The sequence below is a fragment of the Lineus longissimus genome, chromosome 3, assembly GCF_910592395.1.
Source record: "Lineus longissimus chromosome 3, tnLinLong1.2, whole genome shotgun sequence".
Lineage (NCBI taxonomy): Eukaryota > Metazoa > Nemertea > Pilidiophora > Heteronemertea > Lineidae > Lineus > Lineus longissimus.
Window position 1 is genome coordinate 9853680 of NC_088310.1, and position 22101 is coordinate 9875780.

At 40.0% G+C, this 22101-nt stretch overlaps 1 protein-coding gene across 1 annotated transcript; it reads right to left on the bottom strand.

The window, feature by feature from the left end:
* Positions 1 to 2674: 2674 nt before the first annotated feature.
* On the bottom strand, positions 2675 to 21627 carry LOC135485695 (integral membrane protein GPR180-like). Its single transcript, XM_064768082.1, has 5 exons — positions 21085 to 21627; positions 19517 to 20063; positions 14914 to 15169; positions 9597 to 9752; positions 2675 to 8165 (listed from the first exon to the last, which is right to left on the bottom strand). The coding sequence occupies exons 1-5, from the start codon at positions 21564 to 21566 to the stop codon at positions 7939 to 7941; spliced, it is 1668 nt and encodes a 555-aa protein (XP_064624152.1). The 5' UTR covers positions 21567 to 21627; the 3' UTR covers positions 2675 to 7938.
* Between the last annotated feature and the right edge of the window lie 474 nt (positions 21628 to 22101).

The window sequence follows — 22101 nt, forward strand, 5'->3', positions numbered from 1 at the left end:
TCATAGTGTCCCTGCAGTCTGCTGATTGTGACATTCTTGGAGTGCAGGAGTGCATCTGCTGGAGTGCTTTCCTAGATTGTGATAGTGTCCCTAGTGTATGTTAACTGCGACACTCCACTTGCCCACAGGAGTGCATCTGCTGGAGTGCTTTCCTAGATTGTGATAGTGTCCCTAGTGTATGTTAACTGCGACACTCCACTTGCCCACAGGAATGCATCTGCTGGAGTGCTTTCCTAGATTGTGATAGTGTCCCTAGTGTATGTTAACTGCGACACTCCACTTGCCCACAGGAGTGCATCTGCTGGAGTGCTTTCCTAGATAGTGGTAGTGTACCTAGTGTATGTTAACTGCGACACTCCACTTGCCCATAGGAGTGCATCTGCTGGAGTGCTTTCCTAGATTGTGATAGTGTCCCTAGTGTATGTTAACTGCGACACTCCACTTGCCCATAGGAGTGCATCTGCTGGAGTGCTTTCCTATATTGTGATAGTGTCCCTAGTGTATGTTAACTGCGACACTCCACTTGCCCATAGGAGTGCATCTGCTGGAGTGCTTTCCTAGATTGTGATAGTGTCCCTAGTGTATGTTAACTGCGACACTCCACTTGCCCATAGGAGTGCATCTGCTGGAGAGTCCCTGCAGTCTGCTGATTGTGACATTCTCCCTCGCACAGGAGTCCTTTCCCCAGATTGTGATAGTGTCCCTGTTATCCGATTATTTTGACAATTTCCCTTGCACAGAAGTACTTTCTCAGATTGTGATAGTGTCGCTGGAGTCTGCTGATTGTGACATTCTCCCCTGGACAAGAATGCTTTCCCAGATTGTGAGTGTCCGTGGAGTCTGTTGATTGTGACATTCTTACTTGCACCTAGGAGTGCCTTCCAAGATTGTCTGATAGTGTCCATGGTGTCTGCTGAATGTGACATTTTCACTTGCATAGATGTGCTTTCCCTGATTGTGATAGTGTCCCTGGTGTCTGCTGAATGTGACATTTTCACTTGCATAGATGTGCTTTCCCTGATTGTGATAGTGTCCCTGGTGTCTGCTGAATATGACATTTTCACTTGCATAGATGTGCTTTCCCAGATTGTGATAGTGTCCCTGGTGTCTGCTGAATGTGACATTTTCACTTGCATAGATGTGCTTTCCCTGATTGTGATAGTGTCCCTGGTGTCTGCTGAATGTGACATTTTCACTTGCATAGATGTGCTTTCCCAGATTGTGATAGTGTCCCTGGTGTCTGCTGAATGTGACATTTTCACTTGCATAGATGTGCTTTCCCTGATTGTGATAGTGTCCCTGGTGTCTGCTGAATGTGACATTTTCACTTGCATAGATGTGCTTTCCCTGATTGTGATAGTGTCTCTGGTTCTGTTAACTGTACAACTCCACTTGTGCACAGGAGTGGTTTCCCAGATTGTGACATTTTCAATTGCACAGATGTGCTTTCCCAGATTGTGATAGTGTCCCTGGTGTCTGCTGAATGTGACATTTTCACTTGCATAGATGTGCTTTCCCTGATTGTGATAGTGTCCCTGATGTCTACTGAATGTGACATTTTCACTTGCACACAGGCTTGCTTTTCCCAGATGTGATAGAGTCTCTGTTGTCTGATTATTGTGACAATTCCCCTTGCACAGGAGTGCTTTCTCAGATTGTGATAGGTGTTGGTTGTGACATTCCCCCTTGTACAGCTTTCTCAGATTGTGAAAGTGTTCATGGAGTCTACTGATTGATTCTCTCTTGCACTGGAATGCTTACTCAGAAAGCACCATATTTTGGCACCAAATATATTATTGTAACCCCCATCATGCTGGCTTTACTATTCAATTTATGTCTCTATATTTATTGCACCTTACACCGTCCAAGTCTGAAGCTACGACGAAATATGCAGTACCCAGGTAGTTTTAGATGGCCCCCAAATTAGACTAGCTCAGCCTCACCAGCCAGGCCAGTGGGTGGTGCAATACACCAAAATGCTTTTCCAGATGGTGAATAATGCCCCCAGTGCCTTTTGCTTGCGACATTTACCCCTGCACAGGTGTGCTTTCCAAGATTGTGACAATGTCCCCTGTTGTGACATTATTCTCCAGTGCAAACAAGGGCTTCCAGAACGGTGAAAATATGGTCTTCTCTTCAAATGACAGTTTCTCTTGCAGAATCTTAAAGGGGGACTATAGGCAGGAGCAGAAGGGCTAATTTGGCCGTCTCCAGGGTGACTAATACACACAGTAAGGGCCCTGGGTCATGTTATATCAGCACTAAATATATTCCTCGTACAAGCGTTAATCATTTCGACATACTGTGAGATGTGAGAGACCCCTATTGCCTATTGGCGACTTCCTGTAACTTTATCTTACCTGCCTAGCTACTGCCTATATAGTCACTTTAACCTGCCTATATGCTAAACGTACTTCATAGTAATGCTGTTACATTTAGAATGTTCGCCAGTGTTGATAAGAAGAACGAAAAGGCACACAAAATTTTGGACTCAATCAACCAAAGAGCTTTTCTGATCATTTCTGTTGCGAGAAGAATGATAAAGTTCCAGTAAACTTAGTTTTGAGCCAATGTAGGGTATGCGTGAAGAAAGAGTGTATACATCTGCATCGGCATACTAACTAAAGAGCAAAGAAATATTACAAAACTGATTATTCATTAAAATGGACTTATTTATCCTTTATTTCCATGAAATAGCAGGTAAATAGTTACAATGACTTATCAGTTCAATGTTATTTGGACCACAAGGAAATGGCAATATGTTAGAAAGACACTCAGAACACCTGGGTTAAATTGTTAAAAGACCCAATCATCTACTGGTTGTTTACAAGTAGGTAAAGATATTTCATAGGGTCACTTTGGAAGTGGTTCACTTTCGACAAAAACCTTCCCAACACCAGAAATAAAGTTCAATTCGAACAGCATGATTATTTTTCAAACGGTTCAAATTCTTAGCCACAGTTTATGCTACAAAATAACACTTTTTCAAGGAAAGCATGCGACTTGCTTTGTCAAAAGTAGGCAGGTGTTTGCGGTCAAGAACAGAAGACATTATTAGCTGTGAGGATGAGCTGATTGTGCAGACAATCACCTTTTTAAATTGATGTATGACACAGAGAGTTTGCTGGGTCCTTCTTATAACCGACCAAAGCTGACCTTTCCAACAATCCGTTTTTTAGCTGATCACCAATTCATATTATTTCATGATATTTATGTTTTGTCAAGTTTTGTATGCATAAAAATTTTTGTTTTTCGGTAAAAACGAAAAGTTGGGCTTAGTTGGTCATGGTCAGGAATTATTACGACCGAATATTATACAGTACAGTAAACCCAGAAATATGGGCCTGCCTTATATTGTCGCGTTTCCAGATAATAATCATGAAATACCTGGCCGCAAAAAAGAAAATCAAATGAAAATTACTGTAACTGGGTTGTCAAAATGCTAAGATAAACGTACACAAATGTTACCATTTCACCAAGCCGCGAATAAAAATTGTAGCGAATATTTCCAGGTATACTTTAACGTAATGAGTAACATCATAATGATTCAAAACAGCTCAGCACACTTAGGAAATTCGTATTCCTATGCTTTTCCCCCCAAGTGATTTTTTTCACAGATCACTATCTTCCAATAACCAGACACAGTAAAATCGGAAAGACTATGAGGGAATTATTCATATTCCCAGAAAAAAATATTTTGCAAATTTTTGCCTTCCTTGCCTCCAAATGTTTTTCTTCCTTTTCTCCATTTGCCACAAGCACCTACTTTTGACAGAGCTGGTCACCTGTCACAAAAACGAGAGAAAAAAGTTGCCCCTGTTTATAACAAGGGTATGGAAGTTAACAAAGGCATTGCCGTTACTGTATATGCCAGGGGGTTGTGGCTACAATAAATACTTTACTGGCTTTCTTTAAGAAGACATCTTTTAATACCTCTAACTGGCCAATAAAACTTGGCTGAATCTCTCAATACATTTAAGTAAGTGTGACACACTTAAAAAGTTTTCATCACTTTGTTCTTTCTATCAGCTGTAACTAACTACATGTATACCATTCTTTACGTGTTGAAAACAATTCAAAAGAAAAGTGCAAAAAGAAAAAATAGCAGAAAAATACAGATATTAACAAGTAAAACAATACGATGAATTTGATATGAGTTTAGCATCTCGAGAAGTTCTCTCGTTACCCACATTGATCTAATTGGTAAAGCTGGAATGATGAAGAACAGATGGCATATACATGTATATTAAAATAGTGGGAAAAAGCTACTCTACATGTATCTGCAGGGTATGGTTATCAGAAACAAATCCAACCAGACTGGAACAAAACCATGAGCAGATGGCCCAAAGAGATATATTTGATGACCTATTATTCATTTTAACATATTGAAGTAAAATAGCTCTCCAACGCCAAAATATGGTCTTGGCTGTGAGAGAGGTTCAGTGGTAATACCGATATGACCCATGTTAGTAATAAACATCACAGCCTGTTGAAGCGATCACTCTGGTTCCTCACTCCATTTCCAAAAAATTCCACATTTGTTGCAGAAACAGAAAAGTCCACATAAAAAAAATGCCGTTTCACATTTCTTAATCACATTTTTTTACTGTGCATTCGTTCAGATATTGTGCACGCAAATATGTAAGCAAAAAAAAAAAGAAAAAAGTACAAAGTACATAGTACTAGTACAGTTGAACCTCTCTACTAAGGACACCCTTGGGACTGACAAGTGTTGTCCTTAATAGAGAGGTGTCCAGATTAGAGAGGTCAAATTGAACGGAAACAACCAATTTGGGACCAAAGCTAGTGTCATTAATAGAGAGGTGTCCGCTAAGAGAGGTTCTACTGTAGTAGTATACATGTATGAATGCAACCTCGCATGAGTAAAAATAGTAGCAGTGATTACATCGGAGAACGGTTACGAAACCGAATTATGATGATGATGATGATGATGATGATGATGATGATGATGATGATGAGGATCGTTATATGTAAACTTGGCCGCAACATTACCCTAACTGATTTTTGTTCGCGAAGCCTTAGTTTCGCAGAGTACAACGGTTCTCTCACCAAACACAGCTTGAGAGGAGCTGTCATTCTCACAAAACCTCTGCTGCTGCCTCAGTTTTGGCCTACATTTTAGCTCTGACCTTGCAGTCAGCCTCCTTGCGCAGGACCAGAAGACTATATTTGATGACGTGGTTCCGTCCCTGCTTAAATTGGCCGCCATTTCCCCCTGAATAGCCTGGGCTAGGCCGTTTCATTTATATGACTTGTCTTTTAGGCTTTTCATTCACCTGGAAGTTTGTGACATGGTCAAAATGATCCATGAAGAGATTTTCGTTGACATGATTATATTTGATGAAACTACACACATTTTTGTAATTTCATTCTCAAAGTGAGTATGAATCATTTTCAGTTAGATTAGACAACGTAATGTACAGTGACGTTCCAACATGGAAGCAAATACTGGCAGAGAGAATATGTTCGAATATTTGTCTACTTTGGTGAATTCCTTGCAGTGTTTAATGAGTCAACCAATACCTCCTGTTCAGTCTCAAGTCTTTAACCAATGCTACATATCTGCAAATTATACACGTCAATCATTAGTGCCGTGACCAGATTACCATACATAAACGAGTACAGTTTAGTTTACAGTTTTTACCTGGTTAGCGACATACGACAGGTACATTGTAAGTGGATTGCATTTTTCAACACGGTTATTGTAACCGCGCTTAAAATCTCGGGGAATCATACCCGATTGGCCAGGGTGACAACAGCCTGCATGATATGCTGTACAAAAAGGCTGAAGGCAGCAGGTCAAAAAAATATTCATGATCACAGTATTTGATAAGCTCATTTGGAAAGCTCCATTTAATAAGCTCTATTTGATAAGCTCAAATTCTTAACTTATTACACAATGTCATTTTACTTCGGGCAAAAAGGTGTTACTTTCTCAAGTACAAACAGCAGCACTATATGCAAGACACAGCTAGAACCTCTCTATTAAGGACACCCTCGGGACTGAAAAGTGTTGTTCTTTATAGAAAGGTGTCTGATTAGGGAGGTCAAATTGAATGGCAACAACCAATTTGGGACCAAAACTAGTGTCCTTAATAGAGAGGGTGTGTTCTTATTAGAGAGATGTCCGCTAAGGGAGGTTCTACTGTACTACTAGGACCCAGTCGTTCAATAAAAGGTTGGTCACTAACGGTGGCATTAACTTGTTGCTAAAACTAATGGACTTAACCTAAGATAATACCAATTTAAAGGACCATTGGGATTATTATTGCAGTAATTTTTTTGAACATGTGTGATGCTTTTCCAATTTTGTTTCAGCTCTTAGATAGTAGAAAAACGCGTTATTCGTAAATTTCAGTACGTGCAAGTCCTTGCGCGAAAGACATTTCCCGCCACGCGAGTGCACGCCGAGATCCGAGTTCACGTCACCCCGCTATTAAGGCACTACGTCATTTCCATTTATCGTCGCAGTTGCGGGGTCATCAAGCGCCATCAGCGTGACGTTGGAAAAATCAATTTCATTACCATGATGTCAAGGGGTAAATCCTAGCTCCAGGAAATGCCTTACTAGTGCATCGTTCCACGTGGAAAGAGTCAATGCGTGGAGAGCTAAATCGGGTCAAATCGGAGTCAACGTCGTAAAAGCGCAATAATTCATTTTCCTTTTTTTGTGCAATTTGTTGATGGGAACTACTTATGTAGAATCGGAGGAGACTGGGCGGCCGCTAGCTGGGTAAGAGTGCCCCTAATAATGCCAATGGTCATTTAAGCTAATGCCAGTGTCAGTGACAAAATTTGTTTTGAACAACCGCGCCCAGGGAAAGAAATTCCCTCTGACTATCAACAACAATGACAAAACACAACAAAGTCGCTAACTATACATTGTTAACATTAACTGGCACCATTGTGAGTAAAATGGAATGCAACACAACCAGGCCCTAAATCACGGGGCCGCAAGCGATAAAGACATCAAAAAGTTATACACGTAAGTACCAATGAATACCAGAAAGAATCTGATATTTTTATATTCAGCCTTGAAGGTTTTCGACAGAATTCCTGTGAACCCTGAATCACTACTATAAGTTAGAAGTAAGATTTTAATATCATACATGTCTTATGTAACTTTTCCATGGACAGGAGTAACTGATAATGTACGATATCCGCAGGTTTTCAAGCTACGGTCCGTTCCTCTGGAACACACTGCCCGCAGCCCTTCGCGCAGAAACAAACCTTTACAAATTCAAAAGACAGTTAAAAGCATTTCTTTTTGAGGAGTGGAGAGGGACGCTTGGCGTCACATAAATGACAATTATTTATTTATTTATGAGCAATCACTTTAACCCTTCAACTGCCACTGTTGCTGAATTGCGAAGAGTGCCGATGCGTTATTCATTGATTTTCATTGAAAAGATCCTCGACTCCATAGTTTTCCCCGCCTACTGATAGATGGCGTTTAGGTAGTATATCGCTTCTACGGTGGTTTTCGAGGAATCTAAATCTTCTCCGTTTCAAGCTACAAACAGGTTATCAGAAAAAAATTCATAATAAAACAAATTCGGCAGTTAAGCTTTTAAAGGGGTACGCCGTTCGTAATTTCTGCTGATCCAGGAAAAATCGAAATCCACTAATACACAATGCCGTAGTGCAGTTATCATGTGTACAAATTTGTTTAAACTTGGTATTCATAGTATAATAGTATATCAGTCAACACAAGGGCAATGTTGAAATTTATATTTAGTACGTATTTACGCAACTGGGAAGTTTTTAATTCAATTACAAATTTTTAACGAACGGCGTAGACCTTTAAGGAGGGAACAAGAAGAGACTATGGAGAGTGTTGACGTAACGTCATCGTCTGCTGTCCCTCGTCACATGTTTTTCCTGCACAATATGGAAACTCTGCAAGTAATTGATTTCCTAGGATTTGCTAAATAACGTCTCAACTTCATCATCTGAAGAAGAAGAGTCTATTCTCCTCAATCCGTTTCTGTGAGCTCCTTTCCTCGCAGATCCATTCAACGACACAATTCTTCCGTTCTTAGACTGCTTGCCTAAGATGGTATGACCATTTGACTTGTTCGACTTCTTGGCAGGACTTTTACTTTCACCGCTATCACAGGAGTCGGTACTTTCATCTAATAAACCTGCAATGCAAAAACGTAATTTCAGATATCATCTGAGGAGATGCATGGTAAACTGCTTGATTTGACGACATCATGACAGGTATCTTCCCCGACTGCTTTGAATATGTCAAGCTGACATGTTCTGGGCCCAAGACTTTGGAACGATTTGCCTGTAGATATGCGCTGCCTCACATCAACTGAACTTTTTAAGAACAAATTAAAAACGCACCTTTTTTAAATACTCAATCTGATGCCATCTATTGTTTTATCAAATGTTCTGCTATTTTAAATTTGTCACTGTTTTTAATAATTAAATAATTTTTCCTTCCTGCACATGTACAGTGCTCAGAAAATGTCTTTTTTACATTAATGTAGCACTTAAATAGAATAAATTATTAAAAACAGAACACCCATCCATAGAAGTTACAAAATCTCAAGATTTTGCATGTAGTTACGCAAGCACATTAACCCTTTGCTGCCACAGGGTTTTCGAAGTGCATCGTACCCCTGGCTTCCACCCAGTATGGACCGGGCAGCCGGGATCCCAACTCGGCTTAGGAAAAGTTTCATTGTCAAATAGCTAGCATTGTCCAACCTTAGGGACGAGGTGTGCATTGAGGCGAGTGCAGTGCTGCCATCTGGTTTTTTCAGCAGGAGTTTTAAACCAACCAAAGACTGACAGGGACTGTTGTTGAACAATAGAACTTGAGAAAATTTAGCAGTACGGATGACTGCGGGCCAATAGTATGCAGTGCATGGGCCCGGCAATGTCGGCATATCCTTGGTGCGGTAGCAAAGATTTAAAGGCCTACGCCGTTCGTTAAAAATGTTGAATTTGTAATTGAATTAAAAAGATTCAAATTTAAATTTAAATTTCAACATTGCCGTTGTGTGGACTGATATACAAATACTATGAATACCATTCACAATAACTGCACTACGGCATTGTGTATTAGTGGATTTCTATTTAACTGGACCACAAGTAATTACGAACGGTGTACCCCTTAATTTAATTATAATTCAATACAAATTATTAATAACAATTTATTATTATTAACGGCGTACCCCTTTTAATAAGTATTTCTTGGTTATGGCTCGCATACCTTGGTTACTTATCCGTATGCGCATGCCGACTGGATGCAAATATGGAAATATTGTTCCAACATTCTCTGACCACTAAGATGTTGATTCAAATTCCTCAAAGGAGTTCACCATCCAACAACAAGAAAAAAATCTACCTGAGATGTTAGAGGGGAGGGGACCAAGGCACCTGCCAGATTCACTACTCTCCTGGTGTTAAAGGCAAGGCAAAGCAAGGCAAGGCAACAAAAAAAAAAAACATGTTCGAAGAGGGTCCAGTTACATATACAAATATACATGACATTGTATGAACACATGTATATGCGACTTTAAATTGAGAACAAATTCAAAACAAATATTTTTCAAATTTACCTTTGATTTCAATTGTTGTTGATGAGTTTCCATTTGGCGTCCTCTTCTTAAACTTGACGACTTTAGTACGGAGATCAAAATGGGTATCGGGACGAGTTGGCCACAGGATGTGGACGAGGACACAGAAGGCGAGGAAATCAGCTGCATACATCACGCCTGCAATTACAAAGAATCATGGGTCAGGAAAATCACAATACAGTTACACACAATGTCGAAAATGCCGTCATAGTTCAGTTATCATGAATGCAACTTTTTATTTCCTTTTTTTTTTTGCCAAAACTTATATCTGTCAACAAAATGGCAATGTTGAAGTTTATATTCAGGATGTGTTTACTCTATCGGAAATTTTCAAATTTAATAACAAGTTTCATTATTTTAACAAATGGAGTGGGCCTTAAATGATTCATTGGGGCACTGCAACTAACAGTAAACAGTCAAATTTTCTTAGGTGTTTTATTTTTTTGCTGATTTCACAAATAACCTTGGTTTGCATAATGCAAATCGCAAATATATTTTTTGATTGAAAAAAATTGAAGAAATTTTGAATTTTGAAGAAATTTTTTCTACCCAACCTTAAAGGGGGACTATAGGCAGGAGGAGAGGGGCTAATTTGGCCATCTTCAAGTGACTAATATATACAATAAGGGCCCTTGGTCATGTCAGACTTAGCACTAAATATATCTCTCGTACAAGCATGAATCATGAGTGAAATGTGAGAAACTGTGAAATGTGAGAAACCCCTATTGGCGACTTTGCGTAACTTTATCTTGCCTGCCTAGCTGCTCCCTACATTGTCCTTTTAACAAAGCGCCAAACAAGCAAAAAATAAAGGTCTAATGGCATTTTCATGAGAAAGTTCATGTATCTGATGACAACGATGAAAGGCTGGAGAAATTACAGCTTGCCAAAATAGAGGTTTCAAGTAGCATCAAGAAGGAGATATGAATGAAGTTGCTTGAGAAGTGCTTTAAAAATTGGAATATTGCCATGTTTCAGTGTCCCTATCGACCGTTTTGCTGACATCCGCACAACTGCCGATAGCAATCCAACACACAAGACGTTTGCTTTGGGTGCAATGCGTATTTACAAAAAAAATTCATACTCTAGACTCACCGAACTAAGACCAGTTCATTAATTTGACTTTTGAGGCATGGAAGTCCCAGCATATGATATGCATTGAACAGGCCACGGTCCCTTCATACTGATTGCCCACACTTGTTGGCCTTGAGGTTGTGGTATAAAGTTGATGGACAGTGGTTGGCATTGGGAATTAACTGATCAATATTCCTACTAATACAGTAGAACCTCTCTATGAAGGACACCCTTGGGACTGACAAGTGCTGTCCTTAATAGAGAGGTGTCCTGATTAGAGAGGTCAAATTGAATGGAAACAGCCAATTTGGGACCAAAACTAGTGTCCTTTATAATAGAGAGGTTGTCCTTAATAGAGAGGTGTCCGCTAACAGAGGTTCCACTGCACTTCTATCAGTGGTTATGGTGTGGTTAATCGGTTTCCCTGTCTATAAGCCTAGGTCTATTGACAACGATTCTTCAATAATGGAAATCGCATTGATAATAAAGTGAAATCTTTAAGGGCCTGCCACCCTGAACTCTCACTATAAAAGTGATGTGAAAGGCATTTAATCCATTTAACAAATTGGTGTCGTCCATCTATTGTTCACCCGGATTGAACAATGTTGAATGACATCTAACGACATTGCACATAATATCTAAGGAGGCTTGGCTTGCATATTCAGAAATGATCTTAGATCGGTGAGTTTAGAGTATTTGATATTTACGCACTTTTGAAGATGTTTGATTTACACATGGTTGATATGCCTTCAGGTCAAACGTATCAGAAGATAGGTTGGTTTCAATGGCAAATTGCCAAGCAGTGTTTAGAACATTTGCATTTGAGGGAGTAAAACAAGCAAAGAAATAGAATCTTTGCTACCGATTTAATTTCCAGCAACATGTTTTTAAAGCGGATTTCGCACGACTAAAGTTTCGGTCTACTTTTTACATTTTCTCTGGCGGTGAAAATGAACCTTCTCATTTGTGGTTTATAAGTCTGGCGCAGATCAGTAAGCAAAGACTCGGCCTGATGAACAGGTGGACAATAGGGCCTGCAATAGCTTAACATGTGAAGGAGTGCACTCGCCAGCAAGGCATTGTATTGTCCGATTCAAGAATCAGCTATCCATCCAGCAATGGTAGGGTTCCATTCAAAATCTCGCATATGACTTGATGAGGCATCAATTGCTATGATACTGACTTATAGCCAAATCTTTACATTTTTTTTGAGCGGTGAAAATGAACCTTCTCATTTGCTGTTTATATGTCTGGCGCAGATCAGTAAGCAAAGACTCGGCCTGATGAACAGGTGGACAATAGGGCCTGCAATAGGGTTCCATTCGAAAACTCGCATATGACTTGATGAGGCATCAATTGCCCTGATACCAACTGAGGTGTGGTACGGGCATTGCATTGCTCATACAAAGTTCGTTTAAAGTATTACAAGTTCTATAGAGAATGCACTGGTAACATCTGGTTTTGAAGAGTGCCAAATACTCTAGTTTTATCAATGTAAGACCGGTTGATATATAACAACGAAATCGAAAAAAAGCCAAGTTTGAACGTGAAATCATGACCATCGGACAACTTGGTGTCACCAGTTAAATTGAAATTGAACATGTTGGACGACATCGAACAACCATGTGCAAAATTGCATAAAATGTCCAGAAAAGAACTGGTCTCATATCCGTGAATCTAGAGTATACACACTGCATACAGTTCTCACTGAATTAAAATAGCATGATGAGAGAGAGTGGTTTGGGACTTGAAAACAATCAATTATTGCTATTGTTGAGCCATCTAATTAGACACTTCTCATACTGCTTTGCCTTGAACCTGATGAAAGCCGACATAAACACATGTACAGACCTACCAGAAAGTAAACATCCACAGGTCTTTTTTAATATCAGAGATAGAATATGATAACTGAATGTGGTTTTCAGCAGAGGATGGTATTTTAGTTGGTAATGTATCCGTTGTGTTTGGGCCCAGCTAATCCTGTCTCTTAATTATGTACAGGCAATTCTAAAAATGTCCAAAAACTAAATTTTTATTTTCTTTTATAGGTTTTTTTTTGCTTTCATTTGAAAATTCCTACTAAATTGTTCATTTTGAAAATTAATTTTAGCTCGCTGTTGTTGATTTATTTTCAGACAGATGATGACCTTTGAGAACTCCCCTATGGAATTGCAAGTGCCAAAAAATGATGGTCATAAAACACAGTTCATCATTCATGGGCTTATGTGAATTTTTGAAAAGGCACATCAAGTTAAAAAAGATTTTTGGACCTTTTTTAAAATGTCTGTTACATAATGAAGGTGTGGAATTTGGTGAATCCAAATACAACCGATATATTGACCAACTAAATATACCATTCTCTGCTGAAAACCGCATTCAAATATCTTATTTTAACTCTGTGATATTTAAAAAAACAGTGTACCTTTACTTTCTGTTAGGACTGTACATGTATGTTGTTTGTTAAATACTTGAAATTTGTAGCTGCCTTGAAACCGTTTCAAATTGTGTAAATACTTACTCAATCTAAATTTCAAAATTGCTGTTGTGTAGATAGATATACAAATACGATAAAAAAAACGAGTTTCAGTAGATTTGTATAACTCCATTTCTGTTTTTGGATCAGCAGTAATTATCATGATTATGAACGGCGTACCCCTTTAAAGGGACACTATAGGCAGCAGCTAAGTAGGCAAGATAAAGTTAGACAAAGTCGCCAATACGAGTCTCTCCGATCTTTAACGATTTCAAAACTATTCACGCTTGTACGAGGAATACATTTGATGGTGAATTAAAACATGACCAAGTACCCTTACTGTGCAAATTAGCCACCTGAAGATGGCAAATTAAACCACCTCCTACTGCCTATAGTCCCCCTTTAAGACTTCATATAGAACTTGTCTGCTAAATTCATGTTATTGATTTCATTCAATAACCACACCCACTCTCCCACAATGTCAATGCCATTTCTTGTACATCCATCTGAATGAAATTGAGACTGATGGAACATGTGCAAAATGTGTACTTAGTCTGGGGGATTTGTAGGTAAGTTAACAATGATGGGGAAATATTGAGCTACAGCGTGTGCTTGTGACAGGCAAAAGTTTCCATCATCGACAGTAGAACTTAAAATGATTATCACAAACTACATGTACATTTTACACGTCATAGATTCTACGGGCCATCATAGATTTTCTGATGGCCCATGGTAGATCTGTGATGTGAATTCTGTCATAGATTCCACTCTGGGTTAATAGCGCATGTAAGCATTGAAGAATTAACCCATTGGGGTGACAGTCTTCAAAATGCTTGAACTATATATGAATAAATTTGCCAATTTCACCTTTTCCAACATAGAATATAAGACGGTCTCCCATAACTTCTATAACGGATTCCATCACAGAATCTATGATGGGGCCATAGTAGATGACAATGAATCATATTTTTCCATCATAGATTCTGTCTGGGCTAGTAGTACATGAACATGTAATTTGGTCATTTTCAGAGAGACCAGGGGTCAAGAGATAATGGGTTAAACTCTCGGAAAGACCAGAGCTGTTTTGCCTTTGTGGCCTTGAGCAAGAAGCTCTACCCTTGTCTGAGCTGTCATCCTAAACAGCGTCCACCAGCACCAACCAGCGTCCACCTGGTTTAAAGTCAGGTATAAAGTCATCAAAATAAAATTTAGTAGCCGTAAACAAAATAAGTACACCATAAAACACATTTTCTAAAAATTTCATGACATTTGGGTGTAAAATAAGGGAGTTGTTGTCTAAAATCACAAGGCTCCTGTTGTATGGGAAGTCCTATCATTTCCTCGCAAGTCAAATTCAACATGGCCGCCGACTGGGTGGTGGACGCTTGTACATTTCGGACAACAACTTGCTAATCTGGCACACAAATGTCATAAAACGTTCAGGAAATGTCCTGCTTATTTCGTTTATGACCATTGAATTTTATTTTGATGACTTTAAACTTGCTTTAAAACCTGGTGGACGGTGTTTAGGATGACCCACTCTGAGATGTAAAACCAAGGCTTCTCACCCGGTGTCTTTGCCAGGGCAGGCAAAAGACTTCACCAAATGAGAAACATTAGGAGCTTGCAATGACAGTAATTGTTCATCCTGCCTTGGAGGAGGACTACTCCGTGGAGAATAACAACTCCAAGTGCAGAGCAAACATTGAAGAAAAAGGTTATTTGTTCAGTCGTCTACTCCATAATACTTACTGAGGATAGTTTTGAATCGCCATAACGCCGACACTTGGGTCCCAATCAGAGCGACGATAGGTAGATAAATAAACCACACCAGGAAACCAGCTCCAAAGTGTAAGAAGAATTTCGTCTTCTCCTCATTTGCCTCTGAGTTGAAGCTGTTTCGTAGCTCGAATAGAAACCATAGGCCGGCGATGATGTGTATGAGAAGGATGATGAGACCGGGCCATGTCTGCCACTCATCCGTGTCCGAGATGATATCTACTTCCGTCTGAAATTGACAATGACGAACATGAGTGTGGTACATGTACCTCTGATCGAGTGATGCCAGCTAGGACACTGTGTTCAGAATCAGCAATGAGTTTAGTGGAATCAAGATTTCTGCTGGTAACATTCGGAGGAAGGGAATTTGTGACACTGGCTGCCAGGATGTCGAACGCTCTGCTGATAAGCATTCATAAGAACAGCCAATTATATCAACAGTTTCAAGACCTCACTTACGACATTCCTCTTTAAATGACACTTGTTTGACTATTTGTTGAGTAGTGATGTGACATTTTAAGCAAGCGCTTTCGAACCATAGTCAATTTTCAGTTGAAAGGTGCTGTGTTTTGATATTTATCATTCATTTTAGACATTTATTATCATGGTAGCTAAGTACTGGGATGGGTGATGAGCTAGGGTTCAATACACAGAGCTTTTCGTGGTCGATACACAGGGTTTCCTTGTGTATATCACTGTCTTTAGCTGCGCTTACACCACGAAATATTGGTGGACCAATTGCACTTACACCACCACATTGCCGCGACAAATTGGTTCGGCAATCCATTGCCGATACAAATTGCCGAGCGAATTTGTCCCACCAAGCTTGATGGTCCAAATTCGCCCGGCTTGTTAAAAGCTCGGCTTTGTCGTGGTGGACGCGCAAATGGATCGGCAATTAGCTAGTTAGATGGTTCGGCTCCAGGCGGCGCTTTCGAAATGGCACTTTCTGCGCATGCAATTTATTGTTTGCCGCTATCTGTAGCCGGATTTTATAACTAGCTGCAGCGCTGGTGTAAGCGCTTGGTGGATTTTCGATGGTGCGGCATTGGTTCCCGAACCAAGATTGGTGGTCCATTTTCAGGTGGTGTAAGTGCGGCTAATATCATGGTAGCTACTGGGATGGGTAATGAGCTCAGGTTCAATATACAGTGCTCTTCATGGTCGATATATAGGGTTTCCCTGTGTATTATATCTTTGTCATTGTATGTACCATACACATTTTTTTGGCTGTGAGGAGAAAACTGACTGAGATCATACTTGTTGGTTTTTTCATCAGAAGAATAGTAAAAATCTATAAAAGTTAAAAGTGATATCAGGCAAAAACCTTCAGGCTTCATACACAAATGTTACAAGACTCTGAGGATGCACAATGTCCCTCAGCAATAAGAGATTCTAATAGGCCTCGATCACAGTATATCACTGTTTGGAATGGAAAATACTTTAAGCCTCATTTGATTCCAATTCAGCGGTCCTTGGTGTCACTACCAAGGACCGCTACCTTTATAAATTCCAGGGTTTCCGCCAGATCGGGGGGATTCATCCCCCCTAAAATATTTCAAGGGGGGATATCCCCCCCTTAATTTTGAGCACTAAAGTTTGTTTTACTGTCAAATGAGTAATTTTCATGATTTGATATGTAATATAATAGCATTTGGGAGCCAATTGTAGCGGTTGTAGGGCCAAAAAAACGTCTCAGGAGGGGTCATATACCCTTTTTAAGAAAAAATTTTTTTAGAAACAACTTTTTTTGCTTCCCCTCAAATTTAATCCTGGCGGAAAGCCTGAATTCAAAGGCAGATGTTTACCATCTCCTCATTTGCCTCAAGAGCTGTACATGAGTCATGAGTCCTTTCACAAATGAAATCAATACATTGCTGTTTGTTTGTCTAATCAAGACAGCTAAGGCAGACCTAAAATTATTTACAAATACCTAGGCTGGCACCTTAGGCTCAGTCAGCATTTTCGGTCTGACCTGGCGTTTTCTTATGATTGATACTGAGGTTGTCTCACCAAAACAGCGAGGGTGGAGCTAAAATGTCGACCAAAAACGAGGCAGAGCCAGAGGTTTTGGTCAACATTTTAGCTCCACTCGAGCGGTTTTGGTATTGGTACGATAATCAAATACTGACAGTGAGGTATCAATTCCTATTCTTAACCATCTCAAATTTTGTGATTTTAAATGGTTTCGGACGGCTCTCATAGCACTAGACTAACCCAAGCGGTTTTGGTTGCCTAACCAGAAGTACTGAATTCATAACACATGGCTCTGCAGACGTAAAATGCATTCAAATTGTAAAGTGCGTTTCATTCTAAATCCAGGTGTTTTAGAAGAGACAACCAAGGACCGCCAGCTCTATATTAATTCCTAATACAAATGTTGCATGTCATCAGGAAATTCTGCCACTTAAACCTTTAAGGACTAATCTCGCACTGATGTGAGCAACCAGTTTCCGTCATTACACCTACGGCCTGATCTCGCATCTGTGCGAGCAAATAGAGTACACGTTAGAACTTTGTTCCGGCTGCAGCAGATGGCCTAGTCTGGGTTTCAGAAACCCTCAGACATGTCAGAGGCGATTCCCCAGATTCTACGCTGTACATTTTCTATTCAGCGCAACGGACCGGTGTGATCATCAAAATACCTTTAGTCCTGAAAGGGTTAATAGGAGTTGCACTCACTGCCTCTCAGTCAAAGTGATCCAATTTGTTAGAGCAAGCTTTATTGTCAGGGCAACCTAACCTTACAGAGCCATTTACCAAAGCCATTACTACATTGAAGCTCTTCGGTAATGGAATCTCATGAGGTCTCCTCTGTGATTCATTACTGATGTTATTGTACTGCAAACATCCAATTCTCTGGCCCTGGTGGGAGGCAGTGTACCGCAACCATGAAATGCTGACAATTGGTGGTAGACTAAATATTGCCTTTGCTGCCGAAATTTTATCAGTTAATGCCTTCGGTTGAAACTTAAGCCCTTTTTATTAAAGTTGCCTTTGACAGTGCATTTGCCAAACTTGCAAAAATAAAACATTAACAAAAATTTTATGTTTTACGGTATAAATGACAAATCTGAGGCAAATGCATTGGAACCGTTTTTTTTAATAGTTTGGTTACTACTAGTGTACATACTGTAGTCGTACTACAGCATGTACAGTAGAAACAACAAAACTGGCATTGGATTAATTTCGTGGCAAGTTATTGGCTCAGCCATTGTAACTGACCACAAAGCCTGTGGAATGCAGGAAACCACAACGTTTCAAACATGGCACTGTCCGAAGACATAAGGGCCGTTTAGACGACAGAAAAAAGGCCCGATGAGATCCGATCGAATCCGAATGCGGTCTAAATTTCCCTGGTGTAAACGCAAACCGATCGGGTCTCATGTGGTCCCATCGGGTCTTCAAGTGGTCCACCTCTTTCGCTGGTTCCATCGGGGCTAATCCGGATGCATCCGGATCAAATTTGGTCGTCTCAACGCGATCGGGCCTAATGCGGTCTCATCTGGACTAATTTTTTTACCAACACGCATGCGTATTGGATACGGCAATACTTCCTTTCATTATAAACACGTGTATTTTCGCGGGAATTAATGTCGTTTTGATTGTCAGTTTTATAGTATTTTCTCTTGGCTTATTTTAATTATTCCAATATTGTGAAGGATAAGTTCACGGACACGGTTGTTTTCGATCTCATACATATTTGGAGCGATCAATCCATTCAGCGGAAGCTAGACAGCAGCTACCATAAGAACGAGCTTGCCTAGTACCATTATAACCCGCATTATGGCGCTAGATCGGTGACGCCACCGCGACATCCTGCGGATTATTGGTGGAACCAAAAGAAATTAGTCCACATCAGTCCTCATTGCTGTTAGCGTCTAAACGGGTACATTAAAATGAGACCACATCCGGTCTGGAATGGGGTTCGATTGGATCGGATCGGAATGCAGTCTTTTTGGAAAGCGTCTAAACGGCCCTATTGATTACGCTAAATGACGTAGATCTACGTCATTGGGCACCCAAGGTGTTAAAGTGGAACTTTGTTGAGGTCCCGACTCCTCTCTGTAAGCAAGGACATCCCCACTGTCCAAGGTACATATTTTTGTCCCAAATGGGTATTTTCCATTCAATTTGACCTATGTCATCAGGATACTTGTGATTTGGCCTTTCACTATTGTGATATATACACCACACGGAATGGTACACCGGCCTGGGGAATCCTCTTTCAAGTTCGGTCACAAACCAAATAAACTATGGAGTTGCCATTCTAGCACACTAATGAGTACCACATGGAGAATGATTGTATGGTAGTTCAGTCAGTTTTGATCGAATTTTCAACAATGACCAAGAGGAACTTGACTTTTGAAATGATAAAAAATTTCTTTTGACCTGTATTGTTGAATCAAATTACTTTGAAAGCAAATCTTTTAGAGGTAATGATTGCCAGAGCACATTAGCAGACAAACGCCCTTGAAAAGGTACAAAATGTACAATCTCTGCTGTGCCGTCTACATGTATCGTGATTTATCAAAAGTCTGCTACACCATTCGTCAATGATGGACGTGTTACTTACCAAATTCCATATGAACAAAGCCATGTAGACAGCTGTATAGATTGCCCAGAGTGCAAGGAATAACTTCTTATAACTCAGTTCCAGCCTTGTTATCGTCCAGCCTTTAGCTATGAGTAATAACAGCAACATTAACAAACACTGTGAGATCATATCCACAAAGATGCCACCAATTCGTAATGGCTCCACCCCTTTTCCATCAAATGCAAATTTGATAAAATGTATGAAGTTTGCTATAACACCGATGTATTCACAGATCATGCATCCAGTCAGAAGTCTCGTCATAACATGTTTTTGTTTTAAAAAGGCATATATTTGGATTGGCAAGAGTATGGTGTAGATAATGAAGAAAGTGAGATAGATCTCCACCACATCATGAAGTTCGAAGGAGAATTGGTGTTCGAATGGATTGAAGTGTTTCGTGTATGGATTTCCATTAACGAGCCAAATATCATATTCAATTTCTATACTTTGCTGCAAATTATGCGTCCAATCACACGCATGATTTGTTGTGTTGCGGTAGCAGGACACGAAGCTGATATACCAGAATCTGAAAGTACAAGAAAGTAAGGGGATTCGATTAATCAATAGGACAGGTTAGGAGTAACTGTACAATGTAATAGATATGCAAACATTCAACAGAAGGCTAGTCAATTTAAAGTCTTACATATTTTGGGGGTAATTAACTGATCTGTCCCCAAATTTAGTAAGCAGTTTAATGTCACAGGGCAAGCTACATGTAGAGAACCAATCGAAAGCGATTTGTCACCATGGATTGGTAGTGAAAGGCCCAGGTACGCTGAACTAGCTTGTGATCAAACACTTGTTGATGTTTCCTGAAAAACTTGTCATTTATTTTCAAAGTGACCAATTGAACAGTGCCATTTTTTGGTGAAATGGATGCTGATACACCGTGCCATTTTTTAGTGAAATACGACACTTCGGTCCCGGATATGACAATGGTACGGTTTGAGAAGTCTCGCGCATAACGACTATGACCTATAAAGCCTATATCCTTCAAAGAAAACACTGCGTTGGGCTCAACTGTGCACAAGTCATGCATCATCAGGTGGACACGAGGTAGCCAGTGGAGCGCAACCTCCCAGTGTTTTCTTTGAAGGAGATATGCATTATTGGTCATGTCCAAAGTAGTTTAAAAACTTTTGAGGACAGCATAATAGTGAAAAATAGTCCAGAAATTTTCAAATCAATCTAGATTCTTTGTCAGCAAGAGTATAATGTTACTGATCGGAAGTGACGTCAGAGCGCACATGCGCACATCACTGATCAGTGACATTAGAGTTTAGACTCTAGACTAGCTGACGAAGAATCTAGATTGATTCGAACATTTCTGGACTATTTGCACTATTATGAGTCACTGTTATCAAAAGTTTTTTAACTACTTTGGATTACTATTCCCAGCATAGATTAATGTTCATGATAGGTCATGTCATTTACGCACAAGACTTCCCAAACTGAACTATCGTCATATTTGGGACCGAAGTGACATATGGAGTACATGGTGACCTTCAGCCTATTTTGAACTAGAGATGTCAAGATTCGACACCTACCGTGGTTGACTAGTGTCTTGTACGCTATATGTAAATTGATGTCCTCTAACGACATGACTGGGGGTGTCCTCATCTACGCACAATCTTCCCACTGGACAAGGTATTCTTCGAATGAAGTCCTCTTGCCCACCACGATTACAATCAGCATCCCACGCTATCGTGTCAACTTTTTTCAGCATCCGCGGACACGCCTTAGTCCTTGGCAACACAGAACTATTACCAAAAAATTCTAAAAAATATTCACTATCCACAACAACTAGGGAGAGATCCGTAGTCACATTATCTTTTGATGTAATATTGCCATAAATATAACCCTGTGTATTTACACGATCATGCATGTCAGTTTTCTGGAAACCAAACTTTGCAAGAAACACGTAGAAATCACTACTCTTCCATGTTCCCTGAAGGTGAAGCCCGCTGATTTGAATGATGTTCAAAACGAGGATACTCAGAAGAATCTCTAAAATTTGGAATTGATTCATAATGAGTTTGGAATAATAAGTAATCGTTGAAAGAATTTCGGGTGATGTGGCCGGTTGTCAGTGTGGACCGTCCACCATTTTGTTCAAACTTTCCTTATTGAGAAGGTCATGTGACTCTCACGTGACAAATTATTGAATGGGCACAGCAAAACATACCATAACGTTTTGGCATTGGCAGCCTGTTTCTGACATTAGTAATGGGACTTGGCACTGGCAATTATGTGGCATTTACACTGGCAATGTGGCACTGGCAAAGGAAAAGGGCCTGCAGTGGGCGAATTAGACAAATGGTGTAGCCTATAACAGGCAAACACCAATTACACAATTACAGTTACTGTTTCAAGGGCGGTTCATAAATGCCGTTCAGAACGACGTACTGGAAGACGTCAAGAAACACAACAGGTGATTCACATTGCTTGTGGGGTCATGGAAACATCTGTTGTTTCCAGACCCGAGTTCAAAAAAAACTGTTGCCAATTGCCAAATCTGATTCTTTTTGTTTTGTCCATCCAAAATTGGGCGTGGCATAGAAAGG

What these genes read in the sequence shown, in the direction of transcription:
- LOC135485695 (XM_064768082.1), bottom strand. Translation starts at nt 21,566, where the DNA reads ATGAATCAATTCCAAATTTTAGAGATTCTTCTGAGTATCCTCGTTTTG. An exon ending in CTTTGTTCATATGGAATTTG is followed by an intron (nt 15,170 to 19,516) that starts GTAAGTAACACG and finishes TGTCAATTTCAG; the next exon opens with ACGGAAGTAGATATCATCTC. An exon ending in AACAACAATTGAAATCAAAG is followed by an intron (nt 8,166 to 9,596) that starts GTAAATTTGAAA and finishes TTTGCATTGCAG; the next exon opens with GTTTATTAGATGAAAGTACC.